Genomic DNA, 21,527 nt, shown 5'->3' on the forward strand with positions numbered 1-21,527 from the left:
GATTAGTCTGATCATTGGCATAGGTATTTGTACACCATTGAGGGCATATTTATGAATAAAACTGTTGATTTTAGATAATAAAATACCTAAAAAACCTACATATTGTCACTTTAAAATGTTCTATTTTAAAACTCTGATATCATGTTTTATGTGTATACGTTATGTGTGAATATTCTTAAACTATCTGACAGTGCGATCTCTATGGGTTATGCAATGTAATTTTTATTTAAAAAAAACAACAACAAAAAACACATGTCTGTATTAAATAAAAAATGATTGATAAACATGTATTTGTAATGGAATTAAATAAGTAGGCCTACTTTGGGTGTCTTGTTCATATTTTCATGTAAAAGCAACAGAACTTAAATTACATCCAGTTTATTAGCAACACTGTCCACGAGCGTGAATCCCGCAATATCCATATTTGATCTCGCAGGTGTCAGATCCACTGCGAGAAGAGAGAACTGTCCGGCTTGCCTGCACTTTTTTCACTCCTCCTCTCACTGCAGCCTCTACTCTCGCATACATTTCAGGCGAGGCAAGGCGCATCTCAAACAAGTCTATTGTTATGCTACTAAACATAATTTTTTCCTCTCGCGATAAATCATTCCAAACGTCATGGCGACGGATGTGGGTATATTTATGTATATCCCAGCCGCCGCACTGGCCATTAATCTAAGGAGACATATGTTTGTTATCCAGGCATTAAAGGGTTAGTTCACCCAAAAATGAAAATTCTGTCAGTAATTACTCACCCTCATGTTGTTCCAACCGCGTAAGACCTTCGTCCATCTTCGGAACACAAATTAAGATATTTTTGATGAAATCTGAGCTATGTCTCACTCCTCCATAGGCAGCTATGTGAAACTTGCTGGCCCAGAAAAGTCATTAAAGAGATCGTTAATATAGTCCAAGTGAGTCCAGTGGCTCAATCTTAAGTATATCAAGCGACGAGAATACTTTTTGTGCGCAAAAACAAACAAAAATAACGACTTTATTCCACTTTTCATTTCCTTCTCTCTGGGCCTCGTAGTGTTTTTGTGCAGCGCGTCTGTGTTACACGTCACCACGTAGGCTCACTATTGGCCGACGCCGGTCATGTGTGTGATGCGTGATGACGTGTAACAAAGACGCGCAGCGCAAAAACACTACGAGGCCCAGAGAGAAGGAAATGAAAAGTGGAATAAAGTCGTTATTTTTGTTTGTTTTTGCGCACAAAAAGTATTCTCGTCGCTTGATATACTTAAGATTGAGCCACTGGAGTCACTTGGACTATATTAACGATCTCTTTAATGACTTTTCTGGGCCAGCAAGTTTCGGTCACATAGCAGCCTATGGAGGAGTGAGACATAGCTCAGATTTCATCAAAAATATCTTAATTTGTGTTCCGAAGATGAACGAAGGTCTTACGCGGTTGGAACAACATGAGGGTGAGTAATTACTGACAGAATTTTCATTTTTGGGTGAACTAACCCTTTAATGGCAAGGAAAGACGTCTTATGGCTGGTGTTTCTGGGTGTTTCTCCCTAATTTCTGCTTCGAGGTCTTGATTGTGGCATTTCTTAGAGGTTTAGAATCCAGTATTCCTGTAATTCTTTTGTCTTTTATGAATTTAGTAAAGAACTCTGTCTCATATTCTGTCCAAAAATACAGTGTCGTCTACGTCAGGTGACTGTAAATGCGCAAAACTGTTTCCATTGCAGTTTTGCGAAATATTTCTTTTTCGAATTGCCTGAAAACCCCCCTCATGCGAGCATAAACACTTTTTTGCAATAAATGGGAGTTTTTGCGAAATTGACGTGTTTCCATTGGGCGTAGCCTATTTTCAATTCGCAAGTTCAATTTGCGCAATTTGAAGGGTAATGGAAACGTGGCTAGTGTTTCTGAACTCCCTGAAACGCCTCCATTGTAGTCTTGAGTTTTCTTCCGGGAACAAACACATCACAATATTCCTCATTTGAATAATTCATATGCAGAATAAAGGGGCGGGGCCTGGTTGAGTTAGTTAGTAGGCCGTTTCTCAATGTGCGTTCTTGTTTGTACTCGTGTTCCTGTGAAACGTCATCAGTCGCTGCCCAAGTGCTGCTTTCAACTCAAAGTTCACATCTAGCCAAGTACAGTTCCAGTCCCCGGATGTGTTCAGCTGAAAATAATCAACATTCAAGCAGGAAAACCTGTTCTAGTAGAGCCTAAAAACAACATCAAGACTTTGTAAAAGGGTATTACAGCTCCTCTTTAATGCACATGTATCAATTTTAAGGCATTTCAAAAGAAAAGTTTCTCACAAGATGGCAGCATTGTATGACATTTATATTGTCACGTAATTATGTATTGAAGCCACCAGGTCACTGCTACAGACATGCAAACCATTTTTGGGTCGTGATCCACCAGTTGAGAACCACTGTCCTAGATCCAGTATGAGAAAATATGAAAAACATCTACAACAAACCTTTCCATCAGCCTTTCTATTTTTAAATCATATAAATATATTTTATTTTTATTCATAAATCAGTGCTTGTCAGCTTTCTAGTCCGCAAGACCAAAGATAAAAATAGCTGGCCAACATCTCAAAACATTCAGATCTATTCTATATCTGTTAGACAGAAGCACCTGGTTCATAATGCAGCACATTAGATGACATCCTTCCACACCTGTGAAGCGCCGTCTCAATTTCTGCGCAACTGACATCTTTACTTCATGAATCTGTCTGCACATAACCGCCAACTCTCTGATCGCAAAACAGGAAATTCTTTCTGTTTCCTCCAGTTGATTGTGAAAAAGTTTCTGGAACATTTGCTGTGTTCAGAAGAGCAATGAGCTGCCAATACAATCTCTTGTTTTTATTCCTCTGTGGCTTCGCTGCACTCTCTGGTAGGTTCTGACTTCATTTTGTATAGAAATGTTAATAGACTGAAGTGAAGAAGCTGTTTTTCTTAGCCTATATATTTTGTAAATTTATATTTTGTAGTTGAGATCAAAAGTTGCGATGCGATTAAAAGATATCAAGAATAGTAATTCATATTAGCATTTGATCTCATGCATACTGTGTTATTTTATATCAACTCAATTTTATCAAGTCACTGTAACATCTAAATTTGCTTTTGTCCGAAACACTAGTGAAGGCCATTTTTAAGTGTTAGATCAGGTCAAATATGCCCTTAAAGCAACAGATGGGATATTACAGTGGCCACTTGAACAAATGCTCTTCTACTGTAATTTTTGTACACTTTTAAAATGCAAATCTAGTGACGTTTACATGCATGCGTTTACATGCTGCAATGAGTGTTTGTTCGTGTCGGTTTTTAATAGAAGACACTCACAGAAAGATGGATATTTAGATATTTTGTCAAATTATAGTGTTACATTTAAAAATAAAGGTTCTTTATTGGACTTTATGTTTCTGTGAAGAACATTTAAACATCGAAGGCATTTTTCCATTCCACAAAAAGTTATTTGAAGTGAAAAAAAGGTTCTTTAGATTATTTAAATGTTCTTCAAAATAAGAAAGAAATGGTTCTTTTAAGAGCTTTTGACTGAAAAGTTCTTTGGGAACCCAAAATGTTTTTTTTCTATCGCTTTCTATTATATAGCAGAAAGTCTGTATTTCAGAAACTATAAGGTTTTGAGTGAAAAGTCATATTAAACAAATGTATATTTAATCAAGCAATGAATTGTTGGTTTCAAACATCTGGTTCAAAATGGTCTTAATTAATAATTATAATATTTTTTTGTGAAATTCCAGTATCATATTATTTTTGCTAACTATCTGTAGGATAAACAGAGGAACACAAGAGAAACACACTAACAAGTCATTATATAATGAAGGCAGATTTGAACTCAAAACAGTTTCTTGCATATGTGTTGTCATTTTACAGAACTTTAAGTTCTGTTGGCCATAACTATGGTTTGGTATTTAAATTACCTTTTACATATCTTCTAGCTTTATAGTTTAAATTCTGATTTAATAGGCACTTTTGCAAATCCCCGTTTGTGACAGCTTACCCCGTAGAGTGTGACGACAGATCCTGTTGCTGTTAGGAGTCAGTATGTGTTAAATGAACAGCGTAATTTTTTTTTATTATTATATAATATTGATTATATAATATTGGAATATAATATTGAACTGTGTTGTCTGAACCGAAATGTATTTTTAAACAGAAACCAACCCTGAGAATTATTCATTCTCTGTTTGTATGGTTTTTCCTCATAGTGAACCAAATATGAGCAGTTGAACCCTGTTGAGTTTTATTAAATACTAATCTAATTATATTTATTATAGTCTCAACAGAGACATGTGGAAAAGATCTATTAAAGGGAACGTCCTGCATCATTAAGTTGACAACAAGAAACAATGAAAAACCTTCTGAGATTAGATGGGTCCATGACACACACGGCACCGTTATTCGCAGGAAAAGTGGGGCTATCAAAGACAAATCTGAAGGTTTATCTATGGAAGAAGATGGATCATTGAGATTTTCAAGTGTTAGTCTGAAGGACACGGGCAAATATACATTCAACGCATATAATGCTGCTGGTACAGAGATTGGTAAAGGAGATGTGGAAATTAAAGTATATGGTAAGATGACAAATATTTCTACCCTTCCAATACAATAATAATATCAAAATCAGACTGTATATTTCTATAGGTACATTATTAGGAAATAAAAAGGAATAATAAGGAATTTTCTGTTACAGAAAAGGCCCCTAAACCTACTGTGAAGCCCAGCTGCACAAAAGATGGGAATGCGACTCTCACTTGTGTCATCGGAGAAAGAAAAGATCTGACTCTATCCTGGTATAAAGAAGCCAAAATGATCCAGAATGAAAAAAACCCTCAAGTGTTCTTGTCATCTACTCAAGTACAGGAGAATAAACCGTACTCATGCGAGGCACACAATCCTGTCAGCAAAGAGAAAAGTGAGAGTGTTACAGTATCATGTAAGTATTTCTTATTTCACATGTTTTTTATTCTTAGTTAAATGGTTAAACATGCTCTTGTGTTGTCTGTAAGGAAACCTATCTAAATCTAGACCTTTCTGGGTTTTGAACAGACCTTAAACATTGATGTAAAACATTAAGATGTGCAGCTCTGGCACTTTTCACGATTTCACTTTTGTTTCATGAACTATATGAACTGGTTTTTGGGCTGTTTCCTGTTTTTGCTGCTGACGTACAATCATGAATCTATGACAGTAAAATAACCGTATGTTTCACATTGACTCTGTGAACTGTGAACTTACTGAAGATAAGCCAAAAGTTTGGACACACTTATTCACTATTAAAAAATGTTTGAAATTAGCTATCACAACTTAAAATATCATTAGAATAACTTCTCTGGATTTTAACTTGCTGAGATAACTCAAATATCCAAGTTGTCACATAATACAGTTTCACATTTCAATCTGAATGTAACTTAACATGTTAAAGCAGCACAAACACTTACTTTTTAAAATTAAAACGACAATTAATTTGTTAATTAACATCAAAGTAATTAAAACTATGAAATGACACAAGTCTGGGAATTATGTGATGACCAAAAAAAAAAAAAAAAAAAAAAAAGGTAAATAGGAGAAAATGCTTAATTTACGTTCATGCCAAATGTTGTGTTCATTCAGACTCAATGGTATTTGAATTTGCCAACAAGCTTGACATTCCCAAGGAACAAGACTATGCAAAGTGAGAGAAAATACAACCCAGATGACTTGTTACTGTATTGGGTTGTACTGTAGATTCCAGCCTTTTAAAGATTACTGAAGGAGGAACATGCATGTTGCACACTTGATGATGCTTTTACTTCACTATCCAATCCAAATCATAGACATTAAAATGAAATGAATACATTTACACAACTATATTAGCCTTCAAAATAATGCTAAGCATTTAAATGGAAGTTTTCAGATCAAATTGTTTTTAAAAGTTAATTAAGAATAAAGTGTGTCCAAAACATTTGACTCTCTCATGAAATAACGTTGGATCGTACAGCATTTTAAGCAGCTTAAAATAGATGTTTTTTAATGATCCACTTGTCTGTTATTGATTTCATGTGGTCCATGTCTTACAGGTTCAGGTCCAGGTTTACATAAACTCTTTGGCTTTGATTTCTGGATCATGGTGGCCATCCTAGGAGGCGGAGGAGCCCTTCTGCTTCTGCTGATCTGTGTTCTCATCATCTGTGCGTGTCGAAGCTGTCGGCAACGTAAGAAGCGCCAACAAGGTTAGCAACGTCTTCATTGCCTCTAAAATAAATCAATGAGCATTTGTGTTTTCAACAAAAGCTCAAACTGAAGCTGAAGTTGTCCTTGTTGAGCTTGAAATGTTCAGAATCCTCAGTGTATTTAAATGCCAACTCTTAAATACAGGCATTTAATTAAAATTGTAAATCTTTCCTATAAATGCATCTGCTCAAAAACTGGTTATTATAATTAACAAGTTTAAAACTGGAAAGCGAAGCTGTTTACCACAGTTTCCTGTTTCTCATATGTATTAGATTCAATGTTAACTCTGACTCTTAAAAAAAACAAAAACGTTTAATGCTTAGGCTAATATTTGTACATTTTGAATATGTAAGGCCACTGTTATGTAATGCATTTGCCAGATCTCTTTGTTTAGGCGGCACCAGACAGATCTAGAAAACAGATATAACCGAGCTCCGCATAATATCCTGTACACAAACGTCTTTATGTGGTTTTCTGTGGTATTTTACAGAACAATCGGCACTAAAAACAGGTTTTTCTAAGAATCCACACTTTTAAGAAATTAGTACAATAGCTGATCGACAAATATATCATATTCACTGCATGTCTACTGTCTGTAGAATTAGCGTTACTTGGTGTTAATTTGAGAAAATATGATTCCCAGTGCACGCACACTTACCAGATTACTAAACACGGTTACTTGGATTCACGTTTTTATCAATTTCTTTATTTCTAAAGAGATACTACAGCTGGATTACTCAAATCAAGAACTTGCTACAGGTATATTACTAGCTGCTGTATAATATTATGTTAATAAATATTGGTCATCCTGCTCTCTGAAAAATCCATATCAGTCCACCACTTCACATGACAGATTAACTTTACAGTTTAGATCACACACATCTGAAAAATGCAAGTTTATGAACATCTTGTCTTTGATATCGTCCAGATGAGGAAGAGTTCAGGCTGGCAGAACTTACCCCAGGTCAAAATGGTACAAGCAGATCCAAACAGACCGCTAGAGGACAACCGGCGCCACCCGTCCCGCAAGAAGAATCAATGCCCTGCAGCCCAACTCCTGAAACCCCGCCTCGAGGCCAGACTCAACCCAAAGCCCAGATCCGGGCTCGACCCCCCCCACCGCCTCAGGACGAGGACGAGGAGTACCCGCCTCCATTACCTCAGCCGAGGACCAAACAGCACCGAACCAAGAGGAATCCAGAGCCGTACCGACCAATGGAATGAGACTGAACCATAGTATATGAGACTTTCCTAGAATGTTTTTCATTGAGTAAAAAAAAAAAAAAAAAACACTCTTACAAACAGCTTTAGAAACAGTTTTTAAAAAAATTAAACCTCGGTCATATACTCACCCTCACAACTATTAGCTATTATTACTAAACTATAATTTCTTTTTTTTTTCTCTTCTTCTTCGTCTTAGGCAGAATGTAGCTGTTCTTGTCCATACAAGGAAAGTAGATGTTGATTTACAAGCTTACCATAAAAATAGTCTTAACAAACATGTGCGCTATATACGCCAAGTCTTTAGAATGAAGATTAACAAAATCCGATCTTCTTTTGGCCTATAACAATTATTTATACTAATTTGTAATTTATACTAATTATTAAACTGCATGCTTTCATTATTCCGTGCGTGTTTACGCCATATCTGTAAATAAAGGAAAAAATGTTTATTATTATACATTCTATAACAAAAAAAAGTGTGCAAGCAAAAATGGAAAGCGACAGTAACCGTAATAAACACGAATCAACATAGTTTGCATAGCATCACATTTGCTGTGCACTGATTAGGTTCACAAAACAATGTTTCGGTTGGTAACTGTTATACATTACAGAAACAATGCCAATCTCTTGCCATGCCAGGTTATAGTTTCCACTGTTATCTGATATTAATAGCATTTGTTATGTTGGCAAGCGTTTGCAACGTTATTCAAAAACAATTGTTTTCAATAGGTCCAACGAACAACAGGATATAAGCTACTTATCTGCCCATGTGACATATTTTTGGGGAATTTCCTTCTGTCTTTCGTTACTGGGAGAGTTTTGATGTTGTCAGAGACATTCGCAAGCCATCAGATTCATCCGCGCAGCGGAGCCGAAGCACGACTCACATAATGACCAAAACAATGTTCCTCCGCAAATTTATGCTTCAACCGCGAGAGCGCCAAAAGTAACATAGTGTAGCTTTAAAATAATAGATTATCACTTGTCTACGAATATTACATTTTTTGGGAGTTTATAGGGGCAGAGAAATATATAGTAAAAATTAAAAACAACCTAAAATTTTTGTTTGTTTGTAAGGTGAGCGTGAGTGAACGATGACAGAATTTTAATTCTTAGACGAATTATTCCTATCAAGGTTCCTTATTAGTCTCTTTAAACAAAGCAACAGAGCTCTTGAACATTATATTTACATCTGTTGCTGTGGATGAAGATTTTTTATTTATTATTCTAGACAGTTGGTTGTTTTATGTTAAAGGAACATGCCGACTTTTTGGGACTTTAGCTTATCCCCCGTATCCCCCAGAGTTAGATAAGTCCAGACACACCCTTCTCATCTCCATGCGTGCCGTAACTCTGTCTGACGCACCCACCGCTAGCCTAGCTTAGCACAAAGACTGGAGGTAAACGGCTCCAGCTAGCATACTAATCCCAATAAATCTAACTGCTACTCCGCCCAAGTAGCAGTGCTTCGCCTTCTGAGAATATAGTTCCCAGTATTTATATGGTTAAAGATGGCTGTGGCTCATGTGACCATTTTTTTTTTGTACACGCTGTGACTATACAAATCACAACATGTAAATATGAAAATGTTGGCGTTATTTTGTCACTTATTGGGAGCAGTATGGTAGCTGGAGCTGTTTACCTCCAGTCTTTGTGCTAAGCTAGGCTAGAGGTGGGTGCATTAGACAGAGTTACGGCACGCACGGAGATGAGAAGGGTATGTATGGACTTATCTAACTCTGGGGGGAATCATCCTTATGTACATACAATTAACCTGATGTTTTCCCTTATCGTTATGTATATCATTCTATGGGGGTAAAACTTGCTAAAGTGTATAGTTGGTCTATGAGCTGGTCGGTGCATTTATTACATTTTACATGCATTTATATAGGCTATTTGAGTTTTTACAAAGCAATTCTTATGATTTTAAATAGTTTAAATTAAATTATTGAAAAGTTTTCAGTTCTGTCTTTTGCATTATTTCTCCTTTACGGTCTTCTGAAAATACAAAGACACAACAGAAATTGGTTTTGACAATGCTGACAATTGCACCGAATCATGGTGCAAATGCAAAGTAGGCTATGCTTTTGTATGCAAAACTCATTTTGGTTCTTGTGCACTGTGGTGACGTTTTCACACTTAAAATCTACACATCTACCAGCACTGAAGGCCTCAGGGATGTGGTTAACTGCATCTCATTTCACCCACAGCAATGTCAGCTTTTCTGCTATTGTTTGCTGTTTTCCTGTGCGTGGGAGATGATGGCCTCTAAAGATGAAGACTGCACTTAAGAGTCAAAACATCAACTTGTTTCCCTACATGAGATTATTAATCCCAGACACACAGTGAATATTGCTCCATAGCTTGTTCTAAAATGGTAAAAAATAAATAATGCATGAGAAAAAGTTTATTCTTGTGAGCCAGTCATGTGGTAAACTGAGATTTTTTTTGTTCTTTTTGCACTTAATAAAAATAGCTTGCAAACGACAGCAGCATCCTATTGTATTGTGGCAAATTTGGCCTAAGATTCAAACGTAAGTAAAATGCCAGTCTGAGTGAAAATGTCAGATAAATATTAGAATTTTCTATATTAATTCTAAAATTAATAAATATTAGAAAATATTGACTCTTTCAACTTTTTCAGTCGTGCAAAGAAAGCAAGTTATTAATAAATACATTAAGCTAAAAGTAATAATGAAATTTGAGGTTAATAAGTGATGCTTTTACACAATGAAGAAAAAAGAAAAGTTTTGAATATTGTCTACGTAAAAATGTCTGAAAGGACTGAATGGATTAAAATCGAAGGGATGATAAATAAATAAATAAATAAATAAAACATACTTCTGTTTCACAGAATTTAGACTAGTGAAGCCAGAAAGATTGTTGATGCACATCGTGGCAATTTTTCCAATTATTCATCACCATCATGAGATCTTTTTTCCACGGTTATTATAAATAGAGAAGTGCATGCTAAACTTGGTGTTGGTCAGAAATTTGTCATCATGGAAATTAGAAACGCTTTAATCTCATCTGCGTGAGATTTGAACGCCTCAAAGGAAGTCACAAAGCACGTTATGTGTGACCTTTTTTTTTTCAGGAGAATATGTGAAACTGACATCATAACAATAAAAAGCAAACACTTATTTATTTGTTTTTGCTTTTGGAACTGACAAGACTGTGGCGTAGGTTTAATTATTTTCTATATGTAGGTGTTTCCTGTTTTAGGTTGTCCACATAGGAAGTGGCTAAAATAACTTTAGATACACCAGAAACACAAATACGAAACTGCTGGGGACAGTTATTGAAGGATGATGTATGCGTCACGGTTAAGTTGTGCATATGGGCTGCATGCTTCACTGTGTGCATGCAACTAAACGTTATTAAAGAGGAAAAGTGCAAGTCCCCCTGTAGTAAAAATAAAGCTTTTCATGTTGTTTATATGTCTATGTGGTGTGTTTAATATGCTTTAAGACAAACCATGTGTAAATTCATAAGTCATCACCATTGCTGAGTATTTTCTCCTTAAAACTGCAGTGAAGCAAAGACAGTCTCACGCTTTGCAATCGCTGGTGTTTCTGACGTCACAAACTACCTTGGAACCAATCAGGAGTGCGTTTCTCGAACAACGACATAACTCGCTGCTTCACTACCATTGTACGCCCGTCTGGGTCGGTCCAAAGGCGGCATCCAATAGAACGGGTGAAGGTCTCTTCGTGTTACTCTCTTTCCGCACGGCAAAGTAATTGAATTCCATTTAAGGTTTTATCTGACTCTATAACGACCTCAAATTTAGGTTAGATTGTCAATTGGTTATTGGTAAATCTTATAATAGTTTAGCAGCACATTTGATTATTCTTTTCAACTCTTTACTTATATTTTACCCGTTCATATTAGGAAGCGATGTCGCTCAGATGTCCTCACACTTAAAACGGGTCTCACATTCCTAATCTCATCAGTTTTTGTCACCAAACAGCGGTAATTGGCTATATACCTGAGATTGGTTGCATTCACGCTTACACAATCAAAGATACTTTGGTATAGCCCCATGGAATTGCATACACTTGAATTTGACGTAGCGATTACTTCATTAGAGGTATAGCCACTACAGATAAGTCAACCAACTTTACTTCTCTTATAAAAGCTTTGGATTGGCCATGCCGTGGTTTCCCACGCACACTTATCTAAAGTAACATTAAATGGAAAGACACCCAGATTTAGGTTGGTCAAGGAGCACGTTTACTGCCCTAAACGGAAATTCACTTCTTGTCTTTGCAAACCATGTACACTTGAATTAGTGCCAAATATTAGTCGTCACTAATCTGACGCAAAACTTGCGGTAACATACGAATCCGTTTAATCTGCTTGGGAAAACAATTTCAGAGTCAGTCGGAATAAATCAAATGTAACAATTTATTATGTCAGGTAAATGTATCATGCCAGTTTCATAATCAGTTCAAAGATAATCAATACAATACATCAAATGCTCTGGAATAAAGGGAGAAGATGCGAACCTGACATTATAAAATACATGAAGCTGAGTGTTTCGCATACACTCCACATCACAGGCTAATTTGAGCTACAAATCGCCCTGAGCCTCTTGTTGCATTTATAGAAACTTCATTCACATGGAAACATTTGCTAACAATGGGAGTTTGCATTCAGAGTTTACAGCTTTTGGGAGCTGAATACCATTTGCCTGGAAGACACGCCCTCCTCTGTGTGTGAGTTATCTCTTTATTACCTTTTGTTTTACTTCTTTGGGAATGAGACCTTTGTACCAGTCGCATTGAGATATTTCAAATTATACCAAACATGTATAATTACTTATTGCACACATTTAACATTGCATAGGTTTTCAGTGAGTTTAAGGTGAGGAGGAGAGATGGTGAGACTATAGAAGTGAGGTGTGAGTTGCACTGTGTGCTGCGTCTCGGATGTTGCTGTTACATATGCAAGAAAGAGTTCTCAGGAGAGCCTTTTGCTTTCTCGCAGGGTAGCCCAGACTTACTGGCACCCGCCTTACTATAGTATGATGCATCGTAGAAGAAATCAACAAGCTAGTCACGACTGTTTCCTGAAACCGTATTGTTGCAAGTGGTTGTTCAACCACATTGGTTAATGATGTCATGCAGGTGGTGCAGTAATAACTTCTTTTGATGAATCTCTTTGAGATCAAATTAGTGCTGGATGTTTTGCTATACATTTACGGGCATGGACTATTTCTCATTTTTGCTTTATTTCCAGATTCAATCATAGGCTCGTTCTTGCGTAGTAGGGCACGTTCGCACATGCGCACTCTTCAGAAACGGTGCTTTAAATCTCTTGACAAACTAAAAGATTTAAATGACATTTGTATGTATTCTAAATAAAAGGGAGTGGATCTCTGAGCTGGTGTGAGTGAGTGGAGGCGGGGCTCATTTGCATAATCATAGAACCATGTATACTAAATGAGGCAAGGGTGTAGTAGAGTTACATTCAAGATATTTTAAGGCATGAAGAAATTTATTTTCAAGGAAAAAAAATTAAATATGATATTTTTGTGAACAAAGATGAGTTTTAAGGAATACAATTTTTGACTCCAGGGGGACTTTAAACACTTTTTTTGGAGAAATGCTTAGAGACAATGTCTGTAAAGGGCTTTAATCTTTTAAAGACTGTCTCTTGCCTTACAATCAGGATGTTATGCGTCATTCTTGACCATAATGCAGCAGTCTCCATCTGATGTTAGAAGCAGAAGGAAACTAACAGAATCGATTAACATTTTATTCTCAGTTCTCTCTTTTTCTCCAAAATGAAACCACACCTTTACCCTGATAGCGGCACATTAACTGACTCTTGCTAATAAAGATGCACCACAAACTCAAGATTGCAGTGTAATAAACAATGCTCATATATACACTGAATGAACCAGTGGGTTAGGGTTAGGGTTAGGGTTGGCTCAATGGCTCAGAGCCGACAGCCAGAATGCTGCTGGTTTGAGTCCAGCAAGAAGTGAACTGTAAACATGAAGTGAGTCGGTGTACTCCAGGTTATTCTGAAGGTTGTTCCTCAAGGGTACTGAAAGTCACATATAGGAAGTGTCTACTATAAGGTTTCTCAACACTAGATGGCATAGTAGGCTTATACGCCTCTAATTTGCTGTGCTGAGAGAATGATAACTCAATTTTGACTCAAAGTCATTTTTCTACTAAACAGATTACAGTTGTGATTGCAGAATGGAACGGAAACTTATATAATACTAAATTGCAATAATACTGAATAATCTATCTATCTATCTATCTATCTATCTATCTATCTATCTATCTATCTATCTATCTATCTATCTATCTATCTATCGATCTATCTATCTATCTATCTATCTATCTATCTATCTATCTCTGTCTGTCTGTCTGTCTGTCTGTCTGTCTGTGTCTGTCTATCTATCTATCTATCTATCTATCTATCTATCTATCTATCTATCTATCTATCTATCTATCTATCTATCTATCTATCTATCTATCTATCTATCTATCTATCTATCTATCTATCTATCTATCTATCTATCCCAGAGAGAGAGAGAGAGAGAGAGAGAGAGAGAGAGAGAGAGAGAGAGAGAGAGAGACGTAGGGAATCCCGCTTCACTTCCGTCATTCGGTCGTTAAACCTCCACGAGCGTGAATCAATCACGGGCGCGCACGCGCGCGTCAGTCATCTCACGTTCGCTCTCAAACTGCGATCCTGACGTCATCCCAGCGAGGGTCTCTCTCTCTCTCTCCGGATCACAGGTGTATGTGTGTGTGTGAACCTGTGTGTCTGTCTGTCCTTCAGTCCGTCTTCAGCTCATATCGGGAGTAAGCGGTGGACATGGGAAACACGCGCGCGCTGATCCTGCTGTTCGCCGCTGTCGGTGAGTTTCCTTCGGGAACAGAAGACAATCCCTCAGCCTGTCTTATTAACACGAGTAACAGCGTTCCTGTCTAGGCAAATAGTCAGAAACAGTCAAAGTGTTTTCTCTAAAGGTGACTGAAATGTGCTTCTCGTGGCGACGTGTAAATGAGCTATGATTTAATATGAACCTGATTACAGCTTAGTGATTATAAGGGTCAAATTGGGTAGATTTCACTTTTTACAACGTTAAAAATTGCTGCTTTGCACAAAATGAGATCTAGGCTAATTCAACATCTATCAATCATTATAATTTTTTTTTTCTTTGCTTTGATTTCTTACTATTATTAGATTTACATGGTCAAAATGTATAGGAGCCTACTTTCAATGGAAATATAGTATAGGCATATTTATATGTTTGCATATTAAATGAGATCTAATTAAATCTGCCAAATATTATAGAATATATATATTATATCCTGCCTTGATTTCTTAGTATTATTAGATTAACATGGTCAAATGTCATAGTAAATACCTCAAAGGAAGTAGTAGCCTATAGCGTATGCATATTGATAGTAGATTTGAATATTGAATGGGCATCATTATTGAACTGTTCTGCCTTGATTTTGTTTTGTTTAATTGTGTGGTCAAACATTCAAAGTTTATAGTATCTTACTTAATACAAAGTGTAGCATTTGCATATAAAATGACTAATGCTCGTATTGTCATTATTATAAAATTGTATTGATTTATGATGTATTTTTTAACATGGTCAAAAATAGTAGTCTATAAAAATGTAAGATTTGCAAAATATGAAATAATTATCATTTATAATTAACATGCCATGCCATGTGATGACAAAATGAAAGTTGGCAACTGAGTTTTATGTGACATGAATGGCATGTAACCTGATACTTTAAGGTTTCTAAGTTGAATCGAAAAGGTTTCATGTAATTGGTAAAATCATTGTAAGTTCTGCAAATTACTGTTTATTCTCTAATTCTGTAGAAAACATTCAATATACAGGGGGTTTAAAGAAGCCAGAATCCAAAACACTGATCTGAAGAACCTGTCATGAAACACCAAAAATGTTTTAATCTTCAAAGAGCATAAAGCAAATCATGAACGCTGCGCAGCCAAAACTGGCTGTTTATGAAAACAGATTCTTTGTTGAACTGAAAAATACTGCAAGGAACCCTTGAAGGACAGTTCATTCTTTACTCAGATCAAGCCAAAGAGAAAAGAAGGGCGAAACTGTCTACTTCTGTTGCATTGTATGTTACATGAGACCTAAATAAACCTCTTATTATAGAAATGTATGTCTTGATTTCTGACCAGTTTAAGATTTAGTTCAGTAAAATCACTTTAATGACACTTTGCATTGCCAGTAATGTGAAATAAGTGAACATAAACATACAAGCTTGATAAAAATTATCATTCTAGAAGGAAATTTCAGATGGCACTTAGAGGCTTTTGCATCTGAACTCTCTCTCTCTCTCTCTCTCTATATATATATATATATATATATATATATATATCTCACCTCTCCTCTATTTTCTTGCTGTTCTGTATTCATTTATAATATAGAGCAGTCTCATAAACACTGCTCTATCGACTTCAAAGCTGAACATTAAGAATTTGTTATTTCCCCATGCTGACAGAAATCTCAATGGACTTTTAATACGCACAAAAGAAAATAAATGAGTATATGGTGAAAATAACAAGGTTTTACAAACACATTTCTCCTGTGTCTTCCCGAGTTTTGAAGTTGCCCAGAAGGTTCCTTCAGCATGTCAGCCTGTGTTTCAGGAGCTTTCCTGTAAGAAAGGAATATTTTAGGATAGTCTTTTTTCGTTTGGTGTCATTTGCAAGTCTAGTGGGGTGAGAGAGACAGAGTTATCATTAGCATAGCGATTCATTTGCATTTGGGGTCTTTTATGAAAGTGCCATCATGTGCTTTGAAGATAATCCTCATAATCCCATTGTAAAGTGCCATATGCCAAACTATTGTATGCTTGTGAAACTCAGAAATCAGGTTATCAGATTAGCCAATTAGTGATGCTTCCTCAGTTACACGTGCACTGAAAAAAATTGTATCTTAAAAAGGATAACATTTAAATTAACTGTTTTTTTTTAATCTTTTAAAAATCTTTTTAAAAATCTTGTTTTTTTTTAAAAAAGAGGTATTTTTTAATATCACCTAAATCGCCTAAATGTATTAATTTATACCAAAAAAAGTTGTATGGGTTAAAACACGTAAAAATAGCTCTTTAATCTATCTATCTATCTATCTATCTATCTGTCTGTTCGTATGTCTATCTGTCTGTCCATCCATCCATCCATCCATCCATCCATCCATCTATTTGTCTATCTATCTGTCTATCTAGCCAACTGTCTTTCCATCCATCCATCCATCCATCCATCCATCCATCCATCCATCCATCCATCCATCCATCCCACCTTGGGTTAATTCTTTCTTTAAGACTTAATTATGTTAATTTACGTTTCTCTGAAAGTTTAGAATAATTTGGATTTTTAAAAATGTTTTTAAAAGATGTATCTTGTGCTCCCAAAGGCTGCATTTATTTATTAATGTGAAAACATGAATATTGTGAAATATTACTTCAAAATATCTCAAGATTTTATGCTGATCTGCCAAAAGCCTGTCTAATTTAAATAATTTACCTACAAAACAAGGTGTTATGGGTTCAGTCGTGTAGAAATAGCTCTTTTAGTAAACAATTGCAGGTTACCATTTTACAGTGTGGATAAAATCATAATAAATTACAATAAAAGGGTTTGATTCTTACTGTAAGACTCACTTATGTTCTCCGGTCAAAAGTTTTGATGAATTAAGTTTTTTGAAAGAAGTTTATTTGATCAAAAATACAGTAAAAACAGTAATATTGTAAACTATTATTACAAAATATTACAAGATTGTATTCTGATCTGCTAAAAGCCTTTCTGAATGAACTGGCTTTATTCTAGCCAAAATCACCTAAATACATTACTTTATACCAAGTGGAATGGGTTCAGTCAAGTAGAAACGGCTCTTTAAGGAAACAACTACGGGTTAACACTTTTACACTATGGATAAAACCATAATAAATCACAATAAAAGGTTGACTGAGGTTGATTGTTCTGTTTCACACATTAAATGCTCTACCAACACCATTTGACATAATTGAAATTTAATATGATATTAAGAGCAATCAATAAAGCTCTGTTGTGTTTGTGTTTTAAAGGTTTATGCCACTGCAGGTCGGTGACGGTGTCTAGGGGCCCTTTGCTCCGGGTCGAGGGCCAGCCGTTGTCTATTCGCTGTAATGTTTCGGACTACGAGGGCCCAAAGTATCAGGATTTCGAGTGGACGGTAATGCGAGGGACAGAATCCATCAAAGTGATCTCAACGTTTGACGAAAAATTCTCAGATCGCTCTATTCAGGACCGCATAAAGAGCGGCGACATTAGTGTGTCACGACTAGTGGACAACGCAGTGGAACTGAGGATTGAAGAGGCTCGAGTTAGTGACAGCGCCACCTACCACTGCAGTACTCCCAGCACTGACTCCATTATTAGTGGAAACTATAATGCAGATGTCCAGCTGCAAGGTGAGAATGTATAAACTGTTTTAAATAAAACTCATCTGGCACCAACATTGCATGCAAATGCATAATGCATGAACAGAAAAGGTTATGCAGTGTCATTAGTGTCACAAAGTTGTGCAATGCATTAATTGCTAATGGCTTTTGTTTGATGTGTTCAAACTCATTTTTGCAGTGGAAAGTAATTATTTGTGTCTGTGGACTAGCAAGTCGTTCAGAATGCCAACAGCGTTCATTATGCAAAATTCACTGGGTTAATGATATTATCATCCGTCCATTTGTCTATCCATCCATCCGTCCATCCATCCATCCATCCGTCCGTCCATCCATCCATCCATCCATCCATCCATCCATCCATCCATCCATCCATCCATCCATCCATCCATCCATCCATCCATCCGTCTATCTAGCCAACTGTCTTTCCATCCATCCATCCATCCATCCACCCATCCATCCATCCATCCACCCATCCATCCACCCATCCATCCACCCATCCACCCATCCATCCATCCATCCATCCATCCATCCATCCATCCGTCTATCTATCTGTCTATCTAGCCAACTGTCTTTCCATCCATCCACCCATCCATCCACCCATCCATCCACCCATCCATCCATCCATCCATCCATCCACCCATCCACCCATCCATCCACCCATCCATCCATCCATCCACCCATCCACCCATCCATCCATCCACCCATTCACCCATCCATCCATCCATCCATCCATCCATCCATCCATCCATCCACCCATCCACCCATCCACCCATCCATCCATCCACCCATCCATCCACCCATCCATCCATCCGTCTATCTATCTGTCTATCTAGCCAACTGTCTTTCCATCCATCCACCCATCCATCCATCCATCCATCCATCCATCCATCCATCCATCCATCCATCCATCCATCCATCCGTCTATCTATCTGTCTATCTAGCCAACTATCTTTCCATCCATCCACCAATCCACCCATCCATCCACCCATCCATCCATCCACCCATCCATCCATCCACCCATCCATCCACCCATCCATCCATCCGTCTATCTATCTGTCTATCTAGCCAACTGTCTTTCCATCCATCCACCCATCCATCCATCCATCCATCCACCCATCCACCCATCCATCCATCCGTCTATCTATCTGTCTATCTAGCCAACTGTCTTTCCATCCATCCACCCATCCACCCATCCATCCACCCATCCATCCATCCACCCACCCATCCACCCATCCACCCATCCATCCACCCATCCATCCACCCATCCATCCACCCATCCATCCATCCACCCATCCATCCATCCATCCATCCATCCATCCATCCATCCATCCATCCATCCATCCATCCATCCATCCATCCATCCATCCATCCATCCATCCCACCTTGGGTTGATTCTTTCTTCAAGACTTAATTATGTTCATTTACGTTTCTCTGATCAAAATTTTAGAGTAATTTGGATTTTTTAAAATGTTTTTAAAAGATTTATCTTGTGCTCACCAAGGCTGCATTTATTTATTAATGTGAAAACATTAATATTGTGAAATATTACTTCAAAATATCTCAAGATTTTATGCTGATTTGCTAAAAGCCTGTCTAAATTAAATAGTTTTATGCAAGTCAATAATATTGTTTAATATCAATATGAAGCAGATGTCCAGCTGCAAGTGATTATGTATCATGCTGTTTTAAAGAGTTAAATTCATCCGACATAATACATTGCGTACAAATGCATAATGCATGTGCATAAAAGATTTCATACAAAAGTAAAGTTTTTAATACAAACACACATTTAAAAGATCATTAAAAAAAAAGTTGTGCAATGCGTTAATTGCTAACGGCTTTTGTTTGATGTGTTCAAAACGATTTTTGCTGTGGAAACGTAATTATTTTTTATCTGTGGACTAGCAAGTCTCTCTGAATGCCAACAGCGTTCATTATGCAAAATTCACTGTGTTAATGATATTATCATTATCTTTAGTTCATGAGCACAGACTGAACGTCTTGAAAATTAGTGTAATCACAGCAGATTTGCGTAAGAACCCACAGGACATGTAAAACATCTTAATTGTTTCTCCTGACAGCAATGGGATTAAATGCAAATGGAGATTTTTGCTTCCTCTCAGAAAGAGTCCAGTAATCTCAACAGCATCTCAAACTGGGCTCAGATTGCAATCAAAAGTCAGAGATTGCAATATGAACTCAAACGAACATTAACTCTTTTGTTTGCTGATCTGCTAAAGGTCTGTCGGTAACACTTTATTTTACAGTGTCCTTGTTACATAAGTTACATGTACTTACCATAGTAATAACAGTAAAGTATGCATAATTACATGCAACTAACCCTCAACCAAATCCTAATCCTCCCCTAACCCTATAGTAAGTACATGTAGTTGCTTAATATTACTCAGTGCTTAAATATATAAGTACACTGTAACAATGACACCTTGAAATAAAGTGTAACCGGTCTTTCTAATGATGTTGACTTCATGAAACCACTCCTTGTTACCGCAGTTCTGAGGTCTGTCGGGTTTGTCTTCATGTTTTCTCTCTCAGCGGGAATAGATAAGCAGTGTTCCTGATGAACACTAGGATCACACTAACTTCCCACCGTCAGGTGCTGTGTTCCCTCCTGTCCGCTACACACTCACTGTAGCAGGTGTAGAGTTCTGGCAGATCTCAGATCAGTGGGATCCGCACTGATAAACTCATCGGTTAACTGTTGTTCTGAATGCTGTTGGTTAGCACTGAAAATAATTACGACTCGTCCCTCAGTGTGTAAAGAGGAAAGATCAACAAAAATCATATTAATTACAGTTCACTTTCCAGACAAGACCAGTACAGCATCTTAGGCTAGTTATTTATAATCTGCCTATCCGTTCATCCATCCGTCTATCTGTCTATCCATTCATCTGTTCATCTATCCATCTATCTGCCATCTGTCCAACCATCCATCCATTTATCTGTCTATCTGTCTGTCTGTCATCTATCAATCCGTCGGTCCATCCGTCCATCATCCACCAGTCTATCTAGCCATCAGTCCAACTTTCTATCCATCCATCCATCCATCCATCCATCCATCCATCCATCCATCCATCCATCCATCCATCCATCCATCCATCCATCCATCCATCCATCCATCCATCCATCCATCCATTATTCATCCATCATTCATCCATCTATATATCCATCTATCTAGCCATCTGTCCAACTTTCTGTCCAACTTTCCATCCATCCATCCATCCATCCATCCATCCATCTATCCATCTATCATCTATCCATCATTCATCCCTCCATCTATCTAGCTATCTGTCTAACTTTCTATCCACCGATCCATCCATCCATCCATCCATCCATCCATCCATCATTCATCCATCTATATATCCATCCATCCATCCATCCATCCATCCATCCATCCATCCATCCGTCCGTTATTCATCCATCTATATATCCATCTATCTAGCTATCTGTCCAACTTTCTATCCATCCATCCATCCATCCATCCATCCATCCATCCATCCATCATTCATCCGTCTATCTATCCATCTATCTATCCATCTATCTAGCCATCTGTCCAACTTTCTATCCATCCATCCATATGTTCGTCCTTCCCTCTGTCCGTCTA

General features: G+C 37.1%; 2 protein-coding genes across 2 annotated transcripts in view; both read left to right on the top strand.

Annotated features, from left to right (window-relative positions):
* The first annotated feature begins 2,386 nt into the window (after positions 1 to 2,386).
* On the top strand, positions 2,387 to 7,537 carry cd2 (CD2 molecule). The gene is made up of 5 exons (XM_081360385.1): positions 2,387 to 2,871; positions 4,280 to 4,576; positions 4,696 to 4,938; positions 6,062 to 6,214; positions 7,144 to 7,537. Exons 1-5 carry the CDS (start codon positions 2,814 to 2,816, stop codon positions 7,437 to 7,439), a joined length of 1,047 nt encoding a protein of 348 aa, XP_081216511.1. The 5' UTR covers positions 2,387 to 2,813; the 3' UTR covers positions 7,440 to 7,537.
* Positions 7,538 to 14,103: 6,566 nt separating this feature from the next.
* The window catches only part of ptgfrnb (prostaglandin F2 receptor inhibitor b), a 47,383-nt gene continuing 39,959 nt past the window's right edge, over positions 14,104 to 21,527 (top strand). Inside the window, exons 1-2 of the mRNA XM_081360653.1 lie at positions 14,104 to 14,325; positions 17,549 to 17,914. Coding sequence (XP_081216779.1) covers positions 14,283 to 14,325; positions 17,549 to 17,914 — 409 coding nt within the window. The 5' untranslated portion in view covers positions 14,104 to 14,282. The remainder of the gene's footprint in view (positions 14,326 to 17,548; positions 17,915 to 21,527) is intronic.

The sequence above is a fragment of the Scardinius erythrophthalmus genome (assembly GCF_964197995.2).
Source record: "Scardinius erythrophthalmus genome assembly, chromosome: 3".
Lineage (NCBI taxonomy): Eukaryota > Metazoa > Chordata > Actinopteri > Cypriniformes > Leuciscidae > Scardinius > Scardinius erythrophthalmus.

Excerpts from the sequence above, each read along its gene's own strand:
- cd2 (XM_081360385.1), top strand. The coding sequence starts at position 2,814 with ATGAGCTGCCAATACAATCTCTTGTTTTTATTCCTCTGTGGCTTCGCT. Across the intron at positions 2,872-4,279 it reads TGGCTTCGCTGCACTCTCTG|TCTCAACAGAGACATGTGGA; the intron begins GTAGGTTCTGAC and ends TATTTATTATAG. Across the intron at positions 4,939-6,061 it reads TGAGAGTGTTACAGTATCAT|GTTCAGGTCCAGGTTTACAT; the intron begins GTAAGTATTTCT and ends CATGTCTTACAG.